We start from the raw sequence: 26,448 nt of genomic DNA on the forward strand, positions 1-26,448 counted from the left end.
TGTGCAGCCTGAATATGTGAGGGCCAGTGTGTATCTTCTTCCCAACTCTTGCCTTAGCAATGCCAGCTTCCACCTCTGTTATGTCCCAGCCTTTGTGTGTATTAATCTGTGCCTGTAGAATCTGTTCCCCTTGACATGCTAATCCCAGTCGGTTGAAGAAACTCATGGGAGAGTCCCTGCCAGGTACCTGCGTACCCCCCACATTGGGACTGTTTGTGGTTCCGCTCTTCAGCATGTTTTTCTGTCTTCTGGTGAGGGGTGGCGCAGGCTTTGGCATGCACAAGAGCAGGAGTTTGAGATCTACTAGCCTCTCACCCTTGAGTGGATGTGCAAGCCCTGTCTTAAGGCCAGTGTGGGACAGCTTGTACTGGATTGTGTTGTGCTTCTCCGTCAGGAAAGATTGTTCCTCCAGGGCTGGGAACGAACCTGCTTCTCAGGACGCTGAAACAAGTCTGATTTCTGGTGAAAGCTGCAAGATACGTACAGGTCCCAGTCTCTCCTGGAAGCCTGCTGCTGAACCCTGCCTTTGGGACACAGCACAGTCAGAAATATCCATGTCCAAGGGCACAAGCACATAGGTCCTTAGCAGAGGAATATGCCTTTACATAGACAACTACAAGAAATGCTGATGCTTGAGGTCTGGGGAGAGGTCGCTCTGGAGAGCACAGTAAGAGTGTGCTGATGCAGCTCCCTGTGCAGATGCTGATGGGGAGAAAAACCTCAGGCCTAGCTTTGTGAGACCTCTATGCTGTTTAAAGTTACAAAAACCTGCCTTCTTGTGCCACTGCTTGTCAGCCTCTTTACAACAAAGAGCTGCATACAAGCCCCACACATGCACATGGCCCCACACACTTAATGTCCAGGCAAGAATGGTGGGGTTTGATTTGGGGCTTTTAAATCTGAGATGCCATGGGAGTCCTTGTCTGGGTGTTTGGTGGGTGGCTATGTGGAGAAGGCAAACTCCACCTAGCAATTCAGTGCCCAGGATGCGGTTGTCCTCCGCCTTCCCTTGAGGGTGTCCATGTGTTGTGGAGTGTGTCTGGGGCCCTCCTCCTGCCCGGCTCCATTTCAGCTTGGATGTGGCGATGGCTGTGTCCTCTGGCTTCCTCTGAAGCATGGAGAGGGGCACGTCAAGACTTGGCTTTGTTTAAAAATCCATAGACTGAACCGGGAAAGCCTTGTGTAAATGAAACCAAGCTTTATCCCACTCCACATCTGTAAGATGGGCTGTTGCCTTGCGGAGGGCTTGGACAAAGTTAGGATGAAGCTTCCATTCTCCAACTTTGCCAGGGGAAAAGGCTCCCACCATTGGGCAGGTTTGCTGGTGGATGCAGGAAGGGTGTGCAGTCCAGTGCGGCGTGTCTACCAACTGCCTCGGTTACAGATGTGAATACACATGCCGGCCCACTGAGCACACTGGGAAGCAACTTGCTGTTCTTACACTCTTGTGCTTTCTACGAGGGGACCTGGGTCTGTTAAAGCCAAACAGCTGTTTGCAAGCTGCCTGTAGAAGGGATGGCCAGCTTGGGGGTTGACATCAAAGTCATTGAGGACCTTTTGCTCTCTGGCTTCTCTTCATGGTTCTGCTTTCCAGCAAAGCTATCTGGAAGACCAGTCTTTGCTGCTCACAGTTGTCAGAGCAGAAGACAGTAAGATGTTTGATAGCAAATATGGTTTTTGGAGGACATGGTTTGGAATAATACTTGTACACCATTTTTGGGAGCCATAGCCCATCTTGCTCTGAGATTTACTGAATTTAAAATACACTTTCCATCTTTTCTAGCAGGTTCATCTTGCATCAGAGCACGACAGATAACAGTCAGATGCCAGGCAGTGCTTTGCCATTGCCTTATTCCACAGTCTAGAGGAAGCACATTTCCATGTGATGTTCACACCTGGATTTTTGACTTGGCAAGTTAGTTTAAGCCTCATGGACCTCAGATTTTCAGGAGAAGGACTGTCTTACTATGTATTCAATATGTGGCCCTTCACTTTGACAGGAATTCTTCTGTTCCCTTCTCTCACTCCATGAGTCATTGCATTTAGAGAAGGCTTTTTTTCCCCTTTAGATGGAACTAGTCGAAGGTAACATAGTTCCTCAGCTTGCTGCTAGTGCAAGTTCCAGGCTAGCACTTTGTGGGGCAGCCTGTTTGTGATTAAGACTGAGACATCCTTATCTTGCATTAATCCTACAGAGCTTCCTAACAGAAACTCCCAGAGAAGCTACAGCTGACTGGTTTTGCATATTTTTAGAGTCCTTCTCATAAGTATATTTTATCCTCTATAATCTTTCCATGAGATGCTCCAGGCTGCCTATGTTGTGCTCTTGGGATGGGTTGGCATATTGAAGGTAAACTGCTGGAAGCAGATTTGGTGGGGGAGAAGTCTTGAATGAGGAGAATTGGTTTGGAGGCTAGTGGGAATGAAATATTTACACAGCTCTGAGATAATCTGAAGGGGAAAGAGCATGTGCTTTCTGTGTATGTGTACATATGTATTTGTGCGCACACAGGGATGATGTCTTTTTGTCAGATTCCTAGGTGGTTTTCTGCTGGTTCTGGCAAAGAATCACTAATGGTTTAATAGCTTATCAGCACCTGTGCATAGAGGCAAAGGTTGGTACTTCCTGATTTTGTGTTTTCTTTGCTTTAAATAGGAATTCCCATTCTGATTAACATGAAACCTGGAAACTGAGCTGTCAGAGCAGTCAGCTTTTTGAGAGCAGTGAAAAATTCCTGACCGTGAGGAGCTTAAAGGCAGTCCAGGCACTGCTTTCCTGCAGTACAACCCCAGGGCCGGGCTCACCTCCTGAAGGAAACTCATGAGAGTGCATGGCCTGGGACAGATCATTGCTGAAGCGCCTTGCTGTGAAGTGGCTAGGTTGTGCTGCTCTTGATGCATTTCTCTCCATCAGCCAGGTTTGGCATGCTTTCTTGGTGATGACGGGCCAAATTCTGTCCAGTTATATTCAGCATGTTGCTTTTCTCCCAGCACTGGGGGGTTGGGGGACATTCTTTACAGCTCCAGGTCTTGGAATCAATTTGCTATGAAAGTAAGTCAATATTCAGAAACATGGAAGTCTTTTTGTGGTTCTTTTTTGTTCACGAGTTTGTAGAGAAGGGCTTGAAAGGAAGACGGCTGTGGTCTTGAGATCCAGAAAGCATTTGACTAAGCAGGAATGTAATGGTATTTAAATAGTCTTAGGATGTCTGGAAGGACCAACACAGAAATTCTTCGAACATGCGGTGGTGATGGTGCAGTGGGTCATGGTCCACCTGCAGCAGAGTCCACCAATGAACTGTTTGTACTAAAATCAGGGACAGAATTTAGAATTTTATAAGATGCCTTATTTTATGGTATTGGCATAGTGCTTGTTGTCAGATCTAGCGTTATTCAGTAGAAAATATCCTCCCCCTTTAATAATGTTATTGGTTTAGTTTGGTTTTTCCCCCCGTTTCTCCTTTTTGCCTTTTCCTTTCTCAGTTTCTCATCCTATTTCTGGGCCTCTATGCCTACTCTTTTCTACCAACACTTCCTTCCCTGCAGTTATTCCACATTCCCATCTCCTGAACCATTACTCCCACCCTATTTCAGACCACTAAAGCACCTGGCAGTCATGCTACTACACTGGGCACTGCTCCTTTCTCTGGGGCACCCCGCTGATGTGAGGGAAGACATTTGCAGTCCCAGGTATGCCTCCCTGTGGTTTAAACTTCAGCTCCTTTTGGCCTGTTCAGGGCTTTGGGATTGCACATTGGACATTCGTGATTGTCTCAGTTCTGGCATGCCTGAGTTTTAAAAGAGAGCAGTTGTGAGTTTTCAGGTTAGCTGCTGATTAAGGAGAGGATTTTTAGCTTTCCTTGTCAGTCTAGGTTCTCAATACTGGTTTTTTTTTATCCCTGAAAATGACAGGATTTTTTCAGGGATGAAAAAGATCTGTTTTTCCCTGCTACAAATAAATGCATGAGTGAGTAGTGCAGGCATTTTGTTCTTGCTGAAGCACGAGCTTGCCTGCTTGTCACATCCTCCTTGTTCTGAGTGATGAAGAGACAGAATGACTCTTTTCTGAAGCACTGAAAACCACGCCTTGAATCGCTTCCAGGCTGCAAGAGAGTGGATACAAGGTGCTTGTACAAATGCCTCTTTTGTGCTATCTTCGGAAATATTAAGGTTTAAGCCTCCCACTTCAAAGAGAAAATTTATGTTATTGGTTTGTTTTGGTGGATTTTCCTCTCTGGGTCCCTGTGGTGGATCAAAACTCAGCCAATTCCCAGGTGCTGCTTGTTGCTTTTGTCAACTGATGAGTGGCTGAAAGAATTTCTTTTTTTAGCGTTTCCTCAAAGACAAGAAGTGCCTCTAGCTGCAGCAATGAGAGGTGGTCCTGTCCTCACTGCCTGCCTGCCTGGCCGTCCTGTCGCTGGTGCAAGGCAGCAGAAATGCGCAGGGGCTCCTGCTGCTTCTCCTGTGTCTTGCTGGTTTGTGTTTCAGCCCTTGTGTCTCAGTCTGTGCCTGGGTGACTGGACATGTATTTTCTCCTGACACCTGCACAGGAACCTGTTGTAAAGGGGTAGGAATGTGTTGAACAGCTGGGGCTGTTTGCTTCAAAGCACCTGCATCAGAGCTCTTGGATTAGACAGTTCAAGATTTACCAGGCTTGCCCTGCTGACCTGCTTTCTGGTAGATGGTGTAAAATTCAGCTGGCCCCAAGCTCTTCTGAGTGACTGTGCTCTGCGACCCATACTGGGATGCTCAGTACATGGGGCTACAGGATATTAGTTATTTAATACCAAAAGGTATTAAACCAGATCAGTGCAAAAGTCCAGGTATTTCTGCCCTTTAATATAAACTTGGAAAAAACGTTGCATGAAACTGTATTGGTGCTCAGTTTCACTTGATGCCACAGAAATCAGAGGATGAGGAAGTACAAAATGATGTCTTCATCAGGATTAACTGTGCCTTGTTGTTTCCCAGGTTGGATGTGCTACACCCATGTTACAAAGTCCTCTGTGCCACTGCCTGTGTAACCAGCAGGTTGTGCAACCAAGACCAGTTACTGAGAGGTGTGCATTTTCCATATGCCCTTTCATGGATGTTGCAGTCAAGATTTTAAGTGTATTTCCTTTTTTCCTACAAATAAACCAGCTTGCTTGGTTTGTGGACTCAGCGGGCTTTGCGAGTGGAGCCTGTATGCTCTGTGGGTAGCTGTCTCCTGTTCACACTACAAGAGCAAACTCAAATTAGACTAGAGGCACCAGCTCTCCGTGAGGACTTCCCAGAACATGTTGGCGGCTTCTACTGTAGCCATTTTCAGTCTTTCTAAGCGGGAAAAATGTCAGTGTTCTCCTCTTGTGTCAGTATTTCAACAGGGGCTTTCCAAAGTTATCTCTGGGTAGAGGTGAAGAAAGGAAAATGTTTAGCTATAAAGGAGATTACTTAAGAAAACTGTGAAAATAGTCTGCTTGAAAAATGTACATCGGTCCTTGGGCTGACCGTGGGCAAGCTTGGAAGAAAGAGGGCTAGCCTGCTAATTAGCTAAGCATGTGCTCCCATGCTGCATGATACAGCTGGGTAGGGCTCCTATTCAGGCTGGCCCTGCATCCATCTTAGAGCTGAACAGTTATGGTAGTTTTTAATGAGTTAAGAGCAGCCACAATGTACTGCAGCTTCCTGCTGCCCCATGTTGGTTTGGGGGACAGATGGCATCTCATTCTCACAGCGTTGAAAGCATAGATCAAAACCCTGACTCACTAAAAAGGAAAGATTCTTCCATTTTTAAATCAACTGGCTGGGTCTACAGTGACTGAGCACTGCACAGGTGAGCTGGTACAGCTGTCAAAATCTGCCTTTTACTCCCTTTTCAGTGGAATATTGTGTTGGCCCACAAAAAAGCCTGGCATGCAGCAGGGCAGGCTGCCCTGACCCAGCTGCCTTGCCCATTCTGTATGAATAGCTGGTGTAATTCCAGAGCAGGCAGCTCCTTAACGCTGTGATTCACAGACTGGTAAACCCAGCATGATTTTAGGTTTGCTTTCAGATGCTGGACTGACATCCGGCAGCATTCAGGAGCCACTTCATTTTCCTTGTCAGTACTGGCATGTTGAGGTCTGCAAGGAGAAGCCTTCATTGCCCTGTTAGTGCAGAGATGTCAGTCTTGGGTTGCCAGAGCTGTCACCTCCAATCTCAGCCTTAAAGAAAACCCCAGCCCGGCGCATCATTAATCACTCAGAAGACTGTAATGCTGTGAATTTCCCCTTCTTTGGTACAGGGACTTTAGGTTGGGACTAACTCTCCATGAGATGAAGCTCTCCAGGGGTAGCAACAGGACCAATTACAGTTTCACTGCTGAATTTTTAACCCTGGTGTGTCTACTTCTTTGCTCAGCACTGCGTGCTTGTGAAACAGAACTTCTGGCAATAATTTGTGATTTTGCATTATCGTGTAGAGCCCATGTGCTGCAGATGTTCTCATTCAGGCTCAGCTGTACACTATTGGAGCACTCAGCCAGGAAAGAAGCATTATTAACCTTGAAACACACGGATTTTTTTCCTAGATGTTTCACATCCACGTCAATGCAGCACTCCGCAAGGTGGGGCAGGGAGCCAAAAGGAAGGATATCTCCTAGGCAGCACTTGAATTTTGTTCGTTAAGAAAAAAATCAGGTTTGCAGGTAATCAAGTGTAGCATGAGTGTCAACAGCTTTCCCAAATAAAGCATTGGGATAGATAGGGGATTGCTTTTGGCTGCACCCCTGACCTCTGCTTCCCAAGCCCTTGAATTGGTAGTGGCTGCAAACTTCAGGTGGGCACAGACACTGCAGAAGCACCTCTTTGATGTAGTTAAGCTACACGTGCCCCTCAGACAGAGAAAATGGTTTTGCCTTTTTACAACTAGGTACCCATGGGGGGCCTTCCCTCCAGCCTCAGCCAGCCAGAGACCTCTCTGCTGACTCTCCTCTCCTTTTCCCTGCAGTTTTTCACAGAGTACGGACCTGATTATGTGCTGGAGATCACACCGAGCTGCAGACCAGACCGCAATGAGCCACAGAGAATTCAAGAAATCCTTAACTCTGTCAAAGGTGAGTTGTCCAAGCCAACACTCCTGCTTCAGGCTTACAGGTCCTTTTAGAGAGGACTCCTGGAAAGTTTGTTTGGAGTCTTTCTCGCTGACTAGAAAGATGAACCATGTTCACTTCACTGCTCATCATGTACAGTGTCATCTGACTCTGCCTCACTTGGGATTCTCAGTGTTAGTAGCACATCAGCTCAGAGCTGTTGGGTCCCTGTTAGCAAAAGTTGCCATTGCCTTTCCTCTGGCTGGGCAGAGGAGCACAGGGCCTTGTCCTTATTAGAATCATGGAACACCCTAGGTTGTAAGGGAGTTCAAAGATCATCTGGTTGAACCTTTCATGGGAAAGGGAGCCTAGATGAGATTATCTAGCACCCTGTCCAGTCACATCTTGAAAATCTCTAGCAACGGGGACTCTACCACATCCCTGGGGAGGTTGTTCCAGTGATTGGTTGTTCTCACTGTAAATATTTTCTTTCTTAGAGTGAGATGAAACCTCTTCTGGGGCAACTCATACCCATTGCCCCATGTCCTCTCCATGTGGCTCCTTGTGAAGAAAGAGCCTCTGTCCTCTCTGTAGCTGCCATTCAAGTACTGGAATACTGTGATGAGGTACCCCCAAGCCTTCTCTTCTCCAGGCAGAAGAGACCCAGCTCCATCAGCCTTTCATGACAGGGCAAGTTCTCCAGCCCTTTGAGCATCTTCATGGCCGTCCTTTGGACCATCTCCAGTCTGTCCGATGTCTTTTTTGATTTCTGGGGACCAGAACTGGACACGGTACTTCAGGTGCAGATGACAAGTGCTGAGTGGGATGATCCCATCTCTATTTTTGCTAATAATGCCCCTGCAGATACTGCCCAGGATCCAGTTTGCCTTCATTGCTGCAGCAGTGTGCTGCTGGATCATGTTCAGCCTGTTGTCCACCAGGACCCCCAGATCCCTTTCAGCAAGGCTGCTCCCCAGCCACACAGATCCTAGCCTGAACTGGGCTTTTTGGTTATTCTGTCCTTCTCTCTGTTAAATTTCATACTGTTCTTGTTAGCCCACTCTTCCAGCTTATCCGGATCTCTGTAAGATGGCTCACCCTTCTGATGTGTCCACCTCTACACCCAGTTTGGTATCATCAGCAAACTTGGTGAGGTTGCTTTCAATGCCATCATCCAGATCGTTTATGAAGATGTTGAACAGTGTGGGGCCCAGTATCAACCCCTGGGGGAGCCCACTTGTGACAGGCTGCCAGCCTGAGTAAAAACCATTGATTGCCACCCTCTGTGTGCTTCCTGTGAGCCAATTCCCTCCCTAGACACTTAGCAGACTATCCATCTAATCTGTATCTTGGCAGTTTGTCCAAGAGGAGGCATGGGAAACAGTGTCAAATGCTTTGCTGAAATCCAGGTAGACAACATCCACTGCACTCCCCATGTCAACAGAAGATGTTATTTTCTTGTACAAGATGACCAGACTGGCTTGGTACGATTGCCCTTGGTAAATCCATGCTGGCTTTTCCCAGTCACCTGCTTCATTTGGTTTGTAATAGTTTCTAGGAGGATGTGTTCCATGACTTTCCCAGGGACTGAAGTAAGGCTAATGTGCCTGTAGTTTCCTGGGTCCTCTTTTGGACCCTCCTGGTAGATGGGTGTGACAGTTGCCCTCTTCCAGTACTGGAGGATATCTGCTGATCTCCACGACTTTTCAAATATTACAGACAGTGTCCTTGCAACAATGTCAGCCACTTCTCTTAACATAGATTTATGTGGGTTGAACCTTTGCAAGAGGTCACAGACCTCCCATCCTTGCTGGTGGGTGGACACGTGCGTTGTTGTAGGTACACATTCTTGTGATCTGAGGTCCGGCTATGCCAGTAATGACAGAGGGTAGAGAAAGTATTGAGGACTTCTGCCTTGCCAGCATTATTAGTAATTGGTTTCCCTGCCCTTGTTAGTAACGGGCCTGTGTCTTCCCTGGGCTTCTGCTTACTGCTTACATATCTGAAGAACCCATTCTTCTTGTGTTAACTTGACGTTTAATAAAAATGTGACTGAATGCAAAGGTGGTTACTAAAGGCAGGAGGGCATGTAGCTCACTGTGAGAAGGTAGGCTTGGTAGGTATACCTGTAAATGTAAAGTAAATGTGTTTGTAAATCTTCATTTCTAAGAGAAGCATGGTAATTGGTTATATATATCCTTTTCCTGGTATCTTTACCCAGCTTCTTGGATTTGGTGGTTTCGGGGCTTCCCAAGGTAGGCATTGTTGTTGGATGTACATTAGAGATCCACCAAGGAACCTGTCTTCCATTAATTCTTCTATTCCTTTTCCAGACTTATTTAGACGTTGGGTGTCTACAATAGTGTCATGGTTGGTGTGTGGAAAACTACTTTATTTTGTGTATAACTTGGTGTTGGGTAATTTCACTGAGTGCCATCTTGTTCTTGTAAATGAGAAATAGCAAGTAGCTACTTCCTATTCACCTTCGTGATGCCAGCCTGCGATTTTACAGACCCACTTCGCACTTCCACAACCATCTCTTTTTCAAGGTGAAGGGCCTTAATCTGGTCCGTATCCATAAGCAGCATATCTTCAACTGGGATTAACTGGACCCAGCAGCAGTTTTATAAGCCCTCAGAACTTGCTGCAGTTCACAAATTTGAAATGAGAAAGATGTCCCAGCTCCTTTTAGGAGAAAGATAGGAGTTTCAATTCCTAAGTGCCAGAGTACCTAGCTTATAACAGCATTACACCAAGAACAGAGACTCCTTAGGCCTAGCTGGAAGTGTATCAAATCCGTGTGCCATGGAGACTTCCATATCCACTGATTTGGAAAAAGGAAGCAAAGAGCAACGGATTAAAAAAAAAAGTTAAAGTCAGCTGGATCTTAACAGGGGACCAATTTTTACATCTCACACAGAGATCGCAAGAGGTGGTGGAGGATGTTGGCATGACAGCAGGGCCTGGCAAACACCTTTTGGTATGAAGCAGTGGGCTCACATCTGCACTGGGCATTGAGAAAAGATTGCAGGGTCCACTATCTAGGTAGCACTGAAAGGATTTTGTGAGAAAGGAGCTTCTGCAAAGTCAAGAAAATATTGCTGACAACTTAGCAGAGCACTAACTAACTATTGCTGACAAGCTTAGCTTAGCAGGCTGTTCTGGGGACAGCCACTGTTCTGGAAATTCATTGTGCGTGGGACAAGTTGTTGCTGAGGGTCTGGTTCATTACAGAAGCATGAGGAAGAGATGATCATCTCCTCTGTCCTGTCCTACCATGCAGCACTCAAAATGAGGAATGGCTTGGTGCTCTGGGATCTCAGTTCATGGCTTGTGGTCGGTGCTTTGGAACTGCAGCTCCTTGGAGACGGTGCAGGGAAAGGAAGGGGGGACTTCAGCCTGCCATGGCTGTCCACCCCTTCTGCCAGCATCAGCTATGAAGTCTGCTGAGGAAGGCAGGGGCTTATAGGAAGGATGTCAGATGAGCTGGGAGGCCCCCACGCTCTCTCTGGCCACATGTGGAAGCCTTGTGGGAAAGCAGCAGGCAGTGAGTGGGTCTTGGGTGAGATGAGCTGTTTTGGACAGCCTGGTCTGGCCTGTAGGACATGCGTGACACTGCACAAGATGAGTCCTTGTGAATGGACTAGTTTAATGGAGCCATATACCCAAATGCTTTAAACCTTATCTCACAGACAGCCTAAATTAAAGTGAGTTTTTATTGAAATCTTCCTGAAGGATGGACAGATGGTGACACCATACCTGGTAGTGGCTTGGATTATGCTTCTGTTACCTTGTTAACAGGAGGTTTTTTAAATGTAAGGTCAGGTTCGTAAAGAATTGGTGACACTGCAGATAAACAGCCAGTCACGATGAAAGGTCATACTTGAAAAATATGATCATCATCATGACAGTCATGACAGTCAGTTGAAGTTCCCTGGAAAAACAGAAATGTCATGCCTATTTTTTAAAATGGTAAAAAGGAGGACCCAGGGATCTACCAACCAGTCAGCCTCACCTCTGTGCCCAGTAAGACCATAGAGCTGATCCTCCTGGAAGCTATATTAAGGCATATGGATGACAAGGACGTGAATCGAGACAGGCAGCATGGCTTCACCAAGGGCAAGTCCTGCCTGACCAACCTAGTGGTCAAGTGGAAATCAGTAATGTCCAAGTGGAAATCACTAATGAGTGGTGTCCCTCAGGCGTCCACACTGGGACCAAGACTGTCCAATATCTTTATTAATGACATGACAGTGAGGTCAAATGCACCCTCAGCAAATTTGTAGGTGACAGCAGGCTGAGTGGTGCAGTTGACACACCTGAGGGACAGGATGCCGTCCAGAGAGACCTGGACAGGCTGGAGGAGTTAGGCCCATGTGAACCTCATGAGGTTCAACAAGGCCCAGTGCAAGGTCCTGTACCTGGGTCAAGGCAATCCCCAGTACCAGTACAGGCTGGGGGATGAAAGGTTTGGGAGCAGCCCAGCCTAGAAGGACCTGGGGGTAACTGGTGGATGAAAAGCTGGACATGTGCCGACAATGTGCACTCGCAGCCCAGACCAGCTGTGTCCTGGGTGCATCACCTGCAGCACGGCCAGCAGGTGGAAGGAGGGGATTCTGCCCTTCCACTCTGCTCTGGTGAGACCCCCCCTGGAGTCCTGCATCCAGCTTTGGCATCCCCAGCACAAGGAGGACACGGACCTTTTGGAGCGGGTCCAGAGGAGGCCACAGAAATGGTCCAAGGGCTGGAACCCCTCTGCTTATAAAGAAAGGCTGAGAGAGTTGGGGTTGTTCAGCCTGGAGAAGAGAAGGCTCCATGGGGAGACCTTATTGCAGCTTTTCACAGTATAAGGGGCATTCATAAGAAGGACAGAGAGAGACTTTTTACCAGCGCCTGCAGCAACAGGACACAGGGAAACAATTTTAAACTGAAAGAAGGTAGATTTAGACTAGATATAAGGAAGAAATGGTTTTCAACGAGAGTGGTGAGACATTGGCACCCATTGGACAGGAGGTGGTAGATGCCTCATTCCTGGAAGCGTTCAGGGTCAGGGTGTACGGGGCTTTGAGCAACTTTATCTAGTGAAAGATGTCCTTGCCCACCCCAGGGGGGTTGCATTTGATGGTCTTCAAAGGTCCCTCCCAACCCAAACCGTTCTGTGATTCATTCAGTGAGATGAAACACTTGCTGGACGTGGTTGTGGGTGTCATCAGCCTTGGCCACAAGTGCCCACACAGAGACTTCCTACAGCAGAGGGCAGCTATTTACAGCAGACAGAAAAAGCTGGGGGGGTGAGCCCAGGTCTCAGCTTGGATGCAGGGAAGGTACTATGGCTGGGATTACCCTGTCAATAAGGGAGAAATCTCCTAGTGGACTGCCTGGAGCTGGGGGTTAATGTTTGGATGCAGGAGGACCTGGAGGCTGTGTAGGGCTGAATGAGAAGCAGATGATCTCAGGGGGATATGCTCCAGCTGCTTCTGATGCATGGTTTTCATTCCCTTTCATATCACAGTGTCTGACCTCAGGAGAGGAGAGCTCACATCCTTAGCCCTTCCCCTGCACCATGGCTAGCTTTTCAGTTCCCCAGCCTAGTTCTCCCTCAGCCTCTCCAGTCCCCAGCTCGGTTTTGACTCCTAGACACGTTTCCCTTTTGCTGACGGTCCAGTTAACACAGCTTGGTGTGATACTACTTCCCACACTTACACTCATCACCTATTACAAGCCTGACATAGAGCATTTACCTTCCTCTGCCTCTGGTTTAAATCACCATCTGTTTCATCAAAGGTCCAAGTTCTGCATGTTTATGCTGTAAGGTCATGTCCTCCTCCTGCATGCAAGTTTGGTTGGAGTTTGTCAGTTAGAGTGAACCCTGCAACTCAGAAATATCCCTGGCATGCAGTCAGCCCTGGAACAAGTGCCCTGGATCAAAGTTCCCATCCTTTGCTCCCAAGAGAGCACACAGCCATGTATTCTAGTGTCTTACAGAAAGATGAATAAAAGGCAAGGGGTTAGACTCCATGCTTGCTGAAGTGGGCTTGTAACATGGCACACTACCAGCCTCACGTGGATCACGTTCAGGCAGTTGTCCCCAAGCCTGTGTGAGGAACCGCTCTGCCTGGGAGGAGTTGCAAACCTGCAGGACTGGTCTGTGCCTGACCTTTGGAGATGGGTGACTTCAGTGTGGGTCTGTTGAAGCACTTATTTGGGAATGTTTCGTCCAACACCTGATCACAACTGCTGCGCTTTGTTTCATACAGCTCCCCCACTCCTCTTCTGTCCTATGTATGATGATTTTTGTTTCCTCCTCCTTCATATCGCAAAAGAGCAGTCCTCTTTGCTGTCATCTGTCAAAGTGCCACTTGGAACATGAGGCAGTTATAAAACCTGTGTCCTACAGATGCTTTACTTACAGGCTGCCAAGGCAATTGCAGCTTGACTAGAAACCCTCTTTTCTGCTGTCAGACCTGATCCGACTGTCTCAGGAGCAGGAAGGCTTGGAAATTCATGCCCTCCTCAGTATCCCTTCAACATCAGACCTAGAAGGACCAGGGGCCCCGAGCACTGGGAGCAGGGAGAGGACAAGGAGCAGGGCACTGCAGGCTGTGCTCTGCCTGGATGGCATCTCCACACCCTCAAGTGACACCTGCAGCTCAGCTCACAGCCACTTCCCCTGGGAACTGAGTGCATTCCTGAAGGAGCTGCAATGTCACGGCCACTGCAAGTGCTGGATCTGATGGAAACCTGTGTTTTCTGCCTAGGAAGGCTCTGTGCTTCTGGAAGGAAATGGATTTAGTAGCCATGGATTTGTAGGGGAGGGAGGGAGACAGGTGGATCCCAGACATCTTTGTCTTCTCTTATAGTACCTCTCAAAGGAGCCAGATGTGTGCTTGGGAACCAGCTGGCTTGAGCATGGTCTGTGCCCCAGATGGGCTGCTTGTCTGCTTGGGAAGGGATATGAGACTACAAGCTTGGTCAGCCCTGCACTCAGGGCTCTACTAGTCTCAGGCCATGCTGTGTTTTCACCTGTGGTGGCCGGGATGCCTCCTATGCAGATTCAGACCTGTGGGTGAGCACCCGAAGGTTTCCCAGCCAGCATCACATGTGGCTGAAATGGAGCAGGATTTTCTCTGTTGCAGCACCTGCTGAGAGGAAAACCTACGCCTGTGGTAGAGGGGAGAGCAGAGAAACCTCATACCTCCTTCCACAGCTATCATGGAGAGGCTGGTCCAAGAGCCCAGTGCTTTCCAAGGACTGGTTTTCCCTGCAGTGAGTTTTCCACTGTGCTTGTAGTGGTGGTGCCAGAGGCAGCAGGAGCAAGTGGGGCAAGGTGCGTCCATCCCCCTTGGCAGTGAGATGGTGGCAGATGGAGCAAGGCAGAACTGCAGCCCCTACCCAGGGCTGCATGGGGAGATGTAGCACTGCCAAGCACTGGGAGAGTGGGAGTGGGGCATGGTGCTAGATGGACTGACAGCAGCAGAGCTGTGGCTCCTGCTCTTAACTGTTGACTCCTGGCATTGCTTTGCTGCCTGCATGGCTGTGCTGGCAGCTGTTGGGCTTTCCTTCTCCTCCTGCTCCAGCAACTGCAGCCCCAGCTGCTGTGCAGAGCAGTTGGTGTGAGCATGGAGCATCCTGTTCCCCCATCCTGCAGGAAGAGTCTTTATCATCTGCCTGGGATGTGAGCCACCATGTCTTGTGGGTGGGGAGGCAGCAGGGAGAGTACAGGGCCTGCTAGCCCAACCTGCAGGCTCTCTGTAGCACACCTAGCTGCTCCAGAATTGAGAATTGGCTGCCACGTGCTTTGCCCAGGGCCCCACAAAGCCCCAGCTACTCCTTTTTATTTCAGGCCTAACGAGAAAGCCTGGTCTGCCTTTAGCAGAAGCATGTGCAGTGTCCCTGGGGCCAGCTCCCGTGGCACTGGCATCCCTCCGTCTGCCCTTGGGGCAGAGCCAAAGCCACCTTGCTCTTCTCAGAGCTGCATGCAAGGCCGGGGCTTGGCTGAGGGCAAAGGAAGATAGCTCCCTGCTTGATCTCCATGCACTTCCTCAGGAGCTGGGACAGTTCTCTAGGCAGGCAGGGACTGTTGGACTCCAGGGCAGGCAGCTGGGTGGGCCCTGCCAGCCTCTCTGATGCCCTTGCCCATCTGTCTTGTCCCTGTCCCCAGGAGTAGCTGGGGGCAGCAAGATAGGGCTTCACAGCCCTTTTACTCTCTGTGCATGTTGTGATGTGTTGGTGTTAGAAGCAGAGTAGGAGGAGGTGGGTAGCAGATGCGATGGCCTGGTTGCGGATGCCCTGGGGTGGCCATCCCCAAGCGCAGGCCAATCCTAGGGATGGGACAAACCCCCTGACCTGTCCAGAAGGGGAGGAGGAACAGTATCACTCTAGAGCTGGAAGGGGGGGAATCTATGCTGTGCACTCCTGGCAGCACATCCAGCCCAAAGAAAGGACAAGGCAGCAGGGAGTAAGCATGTACCCCTCCGGTGCGGGCCCGTGAATCCCGAACCAGCGATCAGCCTGCAGGAGAAACTCGTAGTGGAAGCGGTGGCAGGGTCTCTCTTTGGTAGTTCCCCAAGTCTGGCTCGGAGAAGGGCAGCAGCTGCTGTGAAGGGAGTGAGGAGTCAGCCTGGACCTGGGTATGCGCTGAGGCTGGGATTCCTGTATTGCGGTCTGGTCCATCAGGCATAAGGGTGCCTCGGCCACTCAGGACTCAGATACACATTTGAAAAGCAGCCACTCTGTCAGGCTGAAATACCAGTGGAAATATCCTTTTCTGCCTCCTTTTATTTGCAGGGAATCTGAAGCATGTTGTTTAGCAGAGAAGGAAGGCTCAGGTTTCCACAAGAGTGTTTCCCGTGGGGAAGACGGCGTGTTTACGTGAGCAGCTGGTGAAATTTGTGGCTGTGGGGAAAATTTGGAAGAATTTACTGTTGGTTGGTTCATTTTTTTCTCTTTAAAGAAAAGCTGCTGCATACCATGAGCACCGTGGCTCTCCCCAAGCAGGGGTGTGGGCCCTCCAGCCACAGCCTTCCAGTGCTGGCAGAGCCTCCCTTGCTCCTTTCTCTTTCCTTTTTTAACACCACAGAGTTTATTCTCTCAACTGGTTTTAAATGTTTTTTAAGAGAGGGGCTGCTCAGAGCTGTGACTCCTCCCCAGCTGGAGCCCAGTGCCGCATTGCCTTCCTGGCAGGAACACGGCCTCTGAGCTGCCCACCCAGGGAGCAGTGCTGAGGGTCAGCCAGGGCCCAGGGCACAGGCTGTGCCTCTTACCCTCAGAAAGGCACAGCCATTGTGTTTTTAACTGGGATTTTTTTTTTTAAATAAAGTATTTGAAATACTCCTCCAGCCCTTTCCTTTCTTCCTGCACCCACCCTGCCTTGCCAGTGCTCTTTTCCACAGCACTTTACGCATTCAGCGGAGGTCCAGCCAGTGCTCGAAAGCAAAGATTTGCAGTTGTGTTTGTGACCGTCCCTTCCAGCCCCATCACATAAGGCAGCACAGACCCCTCTGCAGGTGATGGGTGGGCTCCTGAAACCCTTTGTGGAGGGGCCAGACCCTGGGGATACTCTCCAGAGTATCGAGGGACACGCAGGGCAGGGTGGCAGCTCCTGTCTGGGAGATCTCAGATGAACTTCCAGATGCCCCAGTGCCGATGAGAGCTGCCACTCAGCATCTCAGCGAGCCATCTCAGCAAGGGCATAGGTTCACAGATATGTGGGACAGATCCCTTCTGGTGCCTTGGGCTGTGGAGCCTGGCCTCTGCTGCCCTTGTCCCCTCCTTCACCTGGCCCGCAGAGCTTTATTTGTGCTGTTTCTTTTTAAAGATGTCCAGTCCTTGTGGGAAAGCATATTTCCTGTTGCTTTAATTAGATTACACTGGAATAAATAGCAAGACAAAGGGCCTCCCAGCCTGGCCCGGCTTTGTTTTGATCTCTTGTTTTTCACTGCTAATACAAACAAGAGGGAATCCAGCGTAGAGTGAGTTCAGTTGGACATGGCTCCCATGTCCCCTGTGGAGTGACTCCTGACCCCCTCTGTGTCCCCCCAGTCCCTGCTGCAGTGGGGTAGGGGGAGACTGGCCTTGTGTGGTGACTGTTGGCAGGAGGTTGGTGTGGCCACCGGCACAGTGAAAGCTCTCAGTGCCCAGGGGAGATGTCAGCCCTGGGGATCGTTCAGCCAGGAGAAAACTGGGGTATGAGAGAGCAGAGATGCTGGCCAGTTGCCCCCTCTGACCCACCTTAGGGCCCCACGTGCTCTCTCCCTGCACCAGGCACAGAGGGCCCTGTGAGCTGTGGGAGCTGCTTCAGGAAAATATCTGGGAAAACAATACAAACCCCCCCCCCCGCAAATGTCAAACACTGTGGCACTAAATGGGGTTTAGGTGAGGTGTGGGGAGACACCGACACCGCCCCCGGGGGCCGACCCGCCCCATCCCATCCCTCCCAGCCCGCCCACCCGCCCCGCACCGCTTCGCTTTTCCCCGCGGCCCAGCTGCACCGGGGCCGCTATAAATCCGGCGGCGGCTGCCCGGAATTTGCGGGTAGCAGAGCCGAGCGGGAAGCGGGGCCGCCCACGTAAGCGCGGGGGAGCCGGAGCGCCACTCCCCGCCCCGTTCCAGCCTCCCCTGCCCCCGGCTGGGGACCCCGTCGGACCCCATCCGCCCGGGGCGGGCATCCCCCGGCCCGCTGAGCGCCGCCGTGTCCCCGCAGGCCCCGGATAGGAGCTCGCTACGGTCCCCCCGCGCGGCACGAAGGACCGCGAGGTGGCGGCGAGCCGGCGCTACCCCTTCAGCACCGGGGCCGGGGAGCTGCCGCCGGGCGGGCTCCGCGGGCCCCCGCCGCCCCCTTGACCCTGCAGGCCGGTCCCCACCTCCTGGCCAGATGCACCTCCAGAAGCTCAACAGCCAGCACGGCGTGGCGGGGAAAGTGCGGCGCCCCCAGGAGCCCGGCTCGCCGCCTGGCTGGGGCCTGGGGACACAGCCGCGGGGCGCGGAGAGCCACCCCCTCCAGGCTGCCGGCCCCGGCATCATCGACTCGGAGCCGGTGGAGGAGGGGGTGCTCAGGGCGTTGGTGCCGGAGCTTGGCCTCGACAGGGCGGACGAGCTGCCGGAGCTCTGGCTTGGCCACCACGAGTTCGACTTCCTCGCGGACCTGCTGGCCGGCTGCTGACGCTGGAGGGCGGCTGCCGCGTCGCTCCATCCCACCGGGGACCCGCGGTCCGCAGGGAGCGCCCCGGCTGCCCCACGGCGGGCGAGGGCCGGCGCTGCGGGCGGGCCGGCGGCGCTGGGAGCACGCGACGCCCGGCCGAGGGTGGGCGGGGCTGGAAGAGCGCTGGGCCCGCGCTGTCCCCCCGCAACGCGGGGCCGTCTCGCGGGCCAAGGCTTCCAGCTCCTGTCGAATAAAACCTGGAAGGACCGTCGTCTCCCCGGCTGTGCCCCTCTCCCTGTCCAGCTCAGCGCTGGGACAAAGGGGTCCATCTCCGCGGGGGACCCTGTGGGAAGCGGCCCGGGGAGGGAGGAAGATTTGCTCCCCGCAGCTCCCCTGCCTCCTCCCGGCTTTACGATGGCGCCAGGGTTGCCACCCGCGCGGTGTCCCCATCGTGTCACCCGTGAGGATGGGACCTCCCTTCCGCCCGCGCCCCGCTGCGGGAGCGATGCTGCGGAGACCCGCCGGGTGCCGCCCGGTGCGGAGGCGCTCCACTCGGCTGCCTGGCGGGGCGTGGAGGACTGCGGGTAACCTGGGGACCCCGGTACCCTGGGGGTGACACGCCAGCCTCCCCGGGGACCCCAGCTGGGGACCGCTGGCCCCCGAGCTGCCTTCGGGAGCGGGCGCTAAGGCCCAGAGTCGGGCTCGGGGGGCTGCGTGGGGTCCCACCTCTAACCCGAGAGGGGCCGTGGGCGAGGGGAGGGCGGTGGCGCATCATGCGTGTCCCCCCCGGCTCGGCTCCCGAGCGGAGCCGGAGTCTCCGAGCCCCCCGGCCCCGCTGCGTAGGTGGGGATGTGCCACCCTCACACCCTCTCCCAAACCGCTGGGGCACAACGTGGGGGGCTGTCCCATGGCACCGGCGAGGGCCGGGAGGAATCCGGTCACTCTCCCCACGACACTCGCCTCGTGCCCACCCCACACGGACACAGCAGCTCGCTGCCGGGAGCGGGGTGCCCTAACGAGGCCGCTTGCAGCGGGGAGAGAAGGGGGACCCCACCTCACTGGTAGGGGCTTCCCAGACACCCACCCCACGCCCAGCTTTTACCTCCTGTGGGCAGCACGTCGGCGAAGCACCGCGGGGCGCGCCGAGCCTGTCCAGCGTGAGGGGGACACGCACCCCGTCTGCCTTGGCACCGGGCGGCGCCGGACCTCCGAGCCGACAGGGGGCGTCTCGCGGAGCGGCCGCCGCGCCCGCGGATAACAGCGGCGGACCGGAAGCGGTGGCCCTTTCCCGTAGGAGCGCAGCCATGGTGAGGACGCGGCGCGGCCGCTCTCTGCTGCCATCCGCTGCCATCCACCGCCCGCCGCGGGCTGCCGCCGCCCCCGCTGCGACGAGGGGCGTGGGAGGGAGCCCGCCGCCAGGGCCGGGGCGGGCGGGATCCCGGGGGGGCCGGGGAGGGGCGGCCGGGGGGGGGGGCCGGGCCTGGCGGCAGCCCGTAACGCATCCCGTCCCGTAGGCCCGCGGCCCCAAGAAGCACTTGAAGCGCGTGGCTGCCCCCAAACACTGGATGCTGGACAAGCTGACGGGCGTCTTCGTAAGTGGGGGCCGGGATTGGGGCCGGGGCCGGGCGCGGGCTTGCCGCGGCAGCGGCCTTTCCCGCTCTCTGCGGGCCCAGGCGGTTTTCCAGTCTCACCAAGGGGATGCTCGGGTCCGGCGGGGTGTGCGGGCTTGCTCAGGTAGGCTGCTCGGCGGGCGACGGTGAGCTGGGGCATCGGGCAGTGCAGGGGAGAAGGGGGCGCTCGCTGTTAGGGGCTTTACAAACAGCTTTCGTGTTTTCTCCATTTGCAAGGGATATGGCACTGGTGTGGTCGGCTGCTCACTTTTAACCTACTTGCTGTGTTTTTCATGGCGTTGGTCAGTAGATTGTTGTACTGTGTTGGGGCAGTGTTTTGTGAGGCTGGCAAGACTTGGGGGAAAGGTGCTGTGAATACCAAGAAAAGATACCTGCAGCCTATCACTGCCTGCATAGCAGTTAGACTCTGTGCAGCTGTCCTTGAGTGCTGGCTGCTGTGAGAGGTGTCAGGGCAGCAGCATTCTTCCCCTGGGGACAGTCAATGCTGCTGTTGTGCATGAGTACCCAGCAGAAAGCTTCTGTTTGCAGGCACCCCGTCCATCAACAGGCCCTCACAAACTGAGGGAGTGCCTTCCACTCATCATTTTCCTGCGGAACAGGCTGAAGTATGCCCTGACAGGAGACGAGGTCAAGAAGATCTGCATGCAGAGGTTCATCAAGATAGATGGCAAAGTCCGCACAGACATCACCTACCCAGCGGGCTTCATGGGTGAGCGGGGAAGGCTGGGGCAGGTACCTCAGGCAGCTCTGCTGCACTGGGCAGGGGGATGTTTTGTGAGGCTTGTACAATTTTGGGGTTAAGATGCTTTCCTGGTGGAATTGAACAAAAGGTAAGTATAAGCAGTTGTTTAGTTTGGACTTGTGCACTGCAATGGATACCGAAGCCAGGTATCTGTAGCTTATAACTGCCTGCTTGCATATATGTAAATTTCTGTTCAGACTCCAGCCTTTGGCTGCTTTTGCTAATTTGCACTGTATCACAGTGAGAGATGTGAGCCTGTGGTCAAGAAGGATACCAAATTTGTCATTCATGCCTGAAGTGTTGTTCAGCAGTCCCTAGTTCTTTTTAGATATGAGCTTCATGCTGAGTTGTGTAACATAGCTGATAACATCTGCTATTTTATTTCCCTCTCTAAAATCAGATGTCATCAGCATCGAGAAGACAGGCGAGCACTTCCGCTTGGTGTACGATACCAAGGGCCGGTTTGCTGTTCACCGCATTACAGCTGAAGAGGCCAAGGTGAGTGGCTTCAGCTTGGTGTAAAGTGTGAGCCCAGTTGGGTTTGATCGGGGCATTGTTTCCTCTTTGGCATCTCCTGACTGGGAGCTGTTGGCTGTGTTCCATGAGAGCTGAGTCTGTGCCACCCTAGTGAAGATCAGGGCCTTCAGGATTGGGGTCCAAAGCTTTTGGCGGGGGAAATCTTTTGGTGACATGAGAGCACCTCCCAGGTGACTGCAGGTGACTGTGGTGTGTGGTTGGGGCCTCTCTGCCCCCCCACCCCGTGATACACTTTTACCTCTGGCTGCTGCTCTGTGCTGACCTGAGTCCCAGAGTGGCTGTGAAGGAGTTGAGGGTGAAAGGCAGGAGGGAGCCAGAGTTCCCTGGAGGAGGGTCCTGAAGAAAGGCAGCCTCTGCTGTGTGACCACAGGCTTCAAGGCAAAATGAGGAAATGCCATGGTGTAGGCTTTCCTGAGAGAATGCAGCCAGTGTTTGGGGGGTGGGGTGCAAAGCCTGGGGTGGGCAGCTGTTTCTGTAGCGCAGGTGGTTTCCAGTGGGGCTGTAGCATAGCTGTGTGGCAGCCTGATGAGGGGGATTGGTGGGGCAGTGAGCTGGGCAAGTTGCTGCCTGGGCTACTGTTGCAGGTCCTGGAGTGTCTGAGCATTTCGCTTGGGGTCTGAGGCCTGCTGCGGCTGGCAGCGTTCTGGGGGACAGGAGTCCCCTGGTCTGTGGTGCTGCTTGCTGCCTCAGCTGAGCACTGTGGTTTTGTTTGCAGTACAAGCTGTGCAAGGTGAGGAAGATCTTTGTGGGCACCAAAGGAATCCCTCATCTGGTCACCCATGATGCCCGCACCATCCGCTATCCGGACCCCCTCATTAAGGTGAATGATACGGTCCAGATTGACCTGGAGACAGGCAAGATCACAGATTTCATCAAGTTTGACACAGGTAGGTCTTGTATCCCATGTAAAACACTGTCCTCTTCCCCACCGTGGAGAGCAGTGTGGAAGTTAAACACAAATGCCAGATATTTTTTTCTCTAAAGTAGAGAGGCAGTGGTGGCAGCCTTCGGAAAGGGATTGTTTCCCTGGGGCATCTCCACCTGGAGCTGGAGCAGGGATTTCTCCCGTGTGCCAGCAGTGGGAGGCATTTGGCATAGGGACTTGGAGCGATTCTGAGAGCAACCAGGCACCAGGTAGAAGCAGTGAGCTGTTGCAGAGGTTGCTTGAGCCCAGCTCTCACGGGGCTGTGAGCAGAAAGCTCTGGACAGCCGAAGGGAGATTCCTGGCTCTTTGTTGTGGGAGAAGATTTCAGTTACAGAGCCATGAGCAGTGCCAGAACAAGTGGTATGGGAACACCTCCTTGGTGCTGACACAGCCGAGAAGGTGGTGGGGATTGTTTGGTACAGGACCTGAGGCCAGAGAGCAGTTTGGCTCTTCAAGGTGTGCCAGGGTTCCTGTGGTACGTAGGCATCACCAGGTGCTCTGGTGGCCACTCTCTGGGCCACTGCAACTCTGTCCCTGCCCTTCTCCTCAAATAGCCTAGTGGAGGGGCTTCACCATGGCACCTGGTGCCAACTCTTCTCACACCTGTTTTCCTTCACCCCAGGTAACCTGTGCATGGTGACTGGCGGTGCCAACTTGGGTCGTATTGGGGTGATCACCAACCGGGAGAGACACCCTGGGTCATTTGACGTGGTTCACGTGAAGGATGCCAACGGCAATAGCTTTGCCACCAGGCTCTCCAACATATTCGTTATTGGCAAAGTAAGCGTGCGCGGGCACAAGGTGGGTGGGTTCTCCCCTGTTGTTGGGGGCTGCTGGCTGCAGCAGAGAAGTATTGGTGTCTTCTGTAGGCAGCTGCCCTCTCACGCAGTGAAGCTCCAATACTGGCATCAGTTCTGGCTCCACTCCTGTGGTTCTGCCTGCTCGGGGAAGGCGAAGCAGTAAATTTAGGAATGGGAATGTTTTCAAGAAGCAGCACTGTGGTTTTCTAAACCTTCTGAGAGTTAGGAGCAGCACAGTGCTCAGTGCTCAGACCTTGATGTGACCTCGGTAGCCGCTCTGAGGGAGAGCGCCCTCCCTGCCAGCGCCTCACTCTCTTGCCACCCCCAATGCGCTCTCTTGTCTCCGTCAGAAAGGGGTGGTGTTTCTGTTTTGGCTGAAGTGCATTCTTCATGGAGGTGACCAGAAGAGGCAGATGTAGGCCTGTACACCTTGGGCACCTTCCCGAGGTGCTTCTGCTGGGCCATTGCAGTGGCAATGTGTGCGTGGCCCAGCATGGGCAGGGGCTGGCTTCTGCTTTTCCTGGCTGAGAGGGAGAGCTCTGCCCTGTCCGGGTCTCACGCTGTGAGGTGGTTGCTTCTCTCTTGCTGCAGGGCAACAAGCCATGGATCTCCCTGCCCCGTGGAAAGGGCATCCGCCTGACTATTGCTGAAGAGAGAGACAAGAGACTGGCGGCCAAGCAGAGCAGTGGGTGAACTCCAGCTGGGGCTGGCAGCGGTCCTTTCAGTATATTAATTAAACCGTTTACCAAATGGCTGTGTGACTGGCTGGGGAGCATCCTGGGGCAGGGGGGAGCTGTGCCGTGCTAGTGCGAAGCCATGCTCTGCTCTACAGAAGGGCATACTGATGTGGGGAGACTCATGGCAATGGGAGCAACTGTGGCAGAGCCATCTTCCAGAGGACAAGGAAGAGCAGTGGGAGAACCTCCAGGCTGCTTTGACCTGTCCCCGGGAAGGTGTCGGCACAAACGCTGCTAGACATCGTTCCCAGGGCCATGCCAGAGGAGCAGGGGTGTGGAAAGAGCCAGGTGGGCTCTTCCTGGGGCCAATGGTGCCAGGCAGGATTGAGGCCCTCTGGGATTGCCCCTGGCTGTGGGACTAAGCAGGGAGGGGAGGCTCTGTGACCAGCACCAGGGGTGGGGGGTGCATTGGCCGGTCAGTTGGGCTCCGAGGGGGGTGTTGCTTGGCATCCTGTGCCTGGCTGGTGGCAGCTTAGTGGGGAGGTCCCTCACAGGCTGCCCTACTTCAGTGCCTTTCCTGCAGAGGTGGCCGACAGCTAGGACAGGGCAGGTACCACGCTGGGCGGGGCAGTGGCAGTGCTGGAGGCTGGGCAGCTCCTGACTGTTGTATATAGAATAGAAATAGAATAATAGAAACCACCCTCATAAAATACAGCGTATTGTGTTTGCGATAATTCCAGTTAATGCACTCTATGTATATTCAAACTAAAACATGTCACTTAACCAGGCAGGGGGAGACAATAGGTTGGTAAAGACATGAGTTGTCACCCTTCCGACTATGTTTTGAGTAATGATTTGCAAGCTTCTGAATAACTGCATCATCCCTTAACTTCCTCTCCCCAGATGTCCTGATGTTACAGGCAGGCTTTATAGGGTGTTGCTGTTAACAAGGCCCTGTCTATGTTGGCACATACCCATTGCTGACACCAGATGTGGTTGATTTGGGGCCAAATAAACTGTCGGTCATGACCAGAACAAAGCCCCTCTGGCTCTGCTGACACCTTCGAAACAGTATGAAGAAATTTTGGTGGCACAGCAAGGAAGGCTGTTCTGCAGTTCATGCCAGAGGTGTAGGTGCCAGCAGAGGTGCGTGTTGCTAGTGCGGACAAAGCTGGAGCACGCGTTTCCCCCTGTCCTCCCACAGCCTTCAGATGGACCAGCATGCCAGCTACCACTATGGCCAGGACATGTTAGTGACTCTGTTCAATCCCTTAATGGATCATTAAGGTACTAGCTTATTTGTGTGCCAATTTGCTCTGGCTTCAGGGTACTTTAGAGCAGGATTTTAATTACAATCTCCTCCACATTAAGATGTTACATGGATGAAAAGGTCATCAAAGGCCTCCAAAGGGCAAAACGCCTGCTTCTGCACTCACATCTTTTTACTAGCCTTTTGATCCTCCCCCCAGCCTAGGGTGGCTGCATTTGCAGTGCCAAAATGCGCATTAGCTTTCAGGTACTGGGAGTTTAAAAAAACCCAACAGTTACGAATCCCTGGTATGTTAAAAAGTTAAGAGCACAAACCCCTGTCAGAAGAGACTCCTGTTGTTAGACTCTGCAGAAGGGGTTAGTAAGACCAGCATGGTCACAGAAGTCAGACCTACCCTTTTGCTTTGTTTCCAGCTGCATCTGTGTGTAGACTGGACACGTGCTGCTAACGAGGTACTCCTTTTACATGAAGTAATACCTGGAAAGTGTCAAGATCGTACAATCCAACCTCCATAATTTGCTCCTGCCTCAGTAGGTGGGGTCTGTCGGGGTGTTGCTGGCAGGTTCCCTGTGCTGCTTTTCCTCCAGACGAAATGGGGTAGGTCACGGACGGAAACAACCACCAGACTTTTAAAATAGCTACTGCAGCCGGTAGCCGCGCATGCGCAGTGGTGCTTTTCCTACTGTCACTGTTGTCACCGAGCGACCAAAATCAGGCACTGCAGCTCGGGAGTGCGCGTGCGCGGCGGCACGATTTTTCCGCGTTTTCTGCTGCCACCGAGCGACCAAAATCCAGTACTGCGCCGACGAGCCGCGCATGCGCGTTGGCTATTTTTTGCTGTGCTCTCTCCTGCCACCCAGCGACCAAAATCCAGTACTGCAGCCGGGGAGCCACGCATGCGCGGTCTTTTTGCCCTCTCGATCCTTCCACGCACCGTAGCGACAGGACCCGCCCCCTGGCGACGGCCTCGGAGAGGCGGTGGTTGGTCCCCCACTTTAGCTACAGGCCCCGCCCCTTGGCTGCGACCCAGGGAGGGCATTGTCTTGCCCCACTGGCTCCCTCTTTGCGACAGGCCCTGCCCCTGGCAATAGCCCTGGGGGAGGGCAGTGCGGTCTCCCACACCTTAGTAACAGGTCCTTCCCTAACGGTGGCCCTGGAGGGGTGGTGGCAGCACCCCTCTGGCCACAACCCCCCTAACCCACAGGCCCCACCCCCTGGCAACGGTCCCGGGGGGAGTGGCACTACCACTCCTCCCCCCAGCAAAAGGCCCCACCCCCTCGTGACTGGCCCGTGGGGTGGTGCTGGCTTCCCTTGGCAGCAACCCCTATCAACAAGCCCCGCCCCCTGGCAACACCCGGGGGGTTGTGCTGGCTCCTCCCCCTTAGCAAGAAGCCCTGCCCACTGGCAACCGCCCCCAGGGGTGGTGCCAACTCCTCCCCCTTAGTGACAGGCCCTGCCCCCTGGCAATGGCCCCAGGGGGTGGCCCCAGTGCTGGCTCCTGTGGCCGGAAGCCCCCCTTATCGACAGGCCCCGCCCCTTGGTGATTGGCCCAGGGTTGGTGCCATCTTCCACCCCCTGAAGCGACTGGCCCCACGCCCTGGCGACAGCACGGGGGCAGTGCTGGGCCCCACTGATCCCCACCCCACCCTGGTGATGGCCCGGGGAGGCGATGCTG

General features: G+C 53.3%; 2 protein-coding genes across 6 annotated transcripts in view; both read left to right on the top strand.

The window, feature by feature from the left end:
* Nucleotides 1-16,384, top strand: part of HDAC8 (histone deacetylase 8) — a 41,679-nt gene extending 25,295 nt beyond the window's left edge. For 3 of the 5 annotated variants that reach the window (XM_064463569.1, XM_064463567.1, XM_064463571.1), the window contains 2 exons: nucleotides 6,970-7,075; nucleotides 15,839-16,384. In XM_064463569.1, the coding sequence (XP_064319639.1) occupies nucleotides 6,970-7,075; nucleotides 15,839-15,861 (129 nt within the window). In that variant the 3' untranslated portion in view covers nucleotides 15,862-16,384. Of the gene's footprint in view, nucleotides 1-6,969; nucleotides 7,076-7,548; nucleotides 9,212-15,838 lie in introns of those variants that run through there. The other 2 variants (XM_064463570.1, XM_064463568.1) reach the window with 2 other exon arrangements.
* A 3,065-nt stretch (nucleotides 16,385-19,449) lies between these two features.
* Nucleotides 19,450-23,580, top strand: RPS4X (ribosomal protein S4 X-linked). Its single transcript, XM_064463572.1, has 7 exons — nucleotides 19,450-19,498; nucleotides 19,706-19,783; nucleotides 20,351-20,531; nucleotides 20,965-21,062; nucleotides 21,817-21,988; nucleotides 22,649-22,806; nucleotides 23,418-23,580. Exons 1-7 carry the CDS (start codon nucleotides 19,496-19,498, stop codon nucleotides 23,517-23,519), a joined length of 792 nt encoding a protein of 263 aa, XP_064319642.1. The 5' UTR covers nucleotides 19,450-19,495; the 3' UTR covers nucleotides 23,520-23,580.
* The last annotated feature ends 2,868 nt before the right edge of the window (nucleotides 23,581-26,448 follow it).

This window comes from Phalacrocorax carbo, chromosome 11 (assembly GCF_963921805.1).
Source record: "Phalacrocorax carbo chromosome 11, bPhaCar2.1, whole genome shotgun sequence".
Classification (NCBI taxonomy): Eukaryota; Metazoa; Chordata; class Aves; order Suliformes; family Phalacrocoracidae; genus Phalacrocorax; species Phalacrocorax carbo.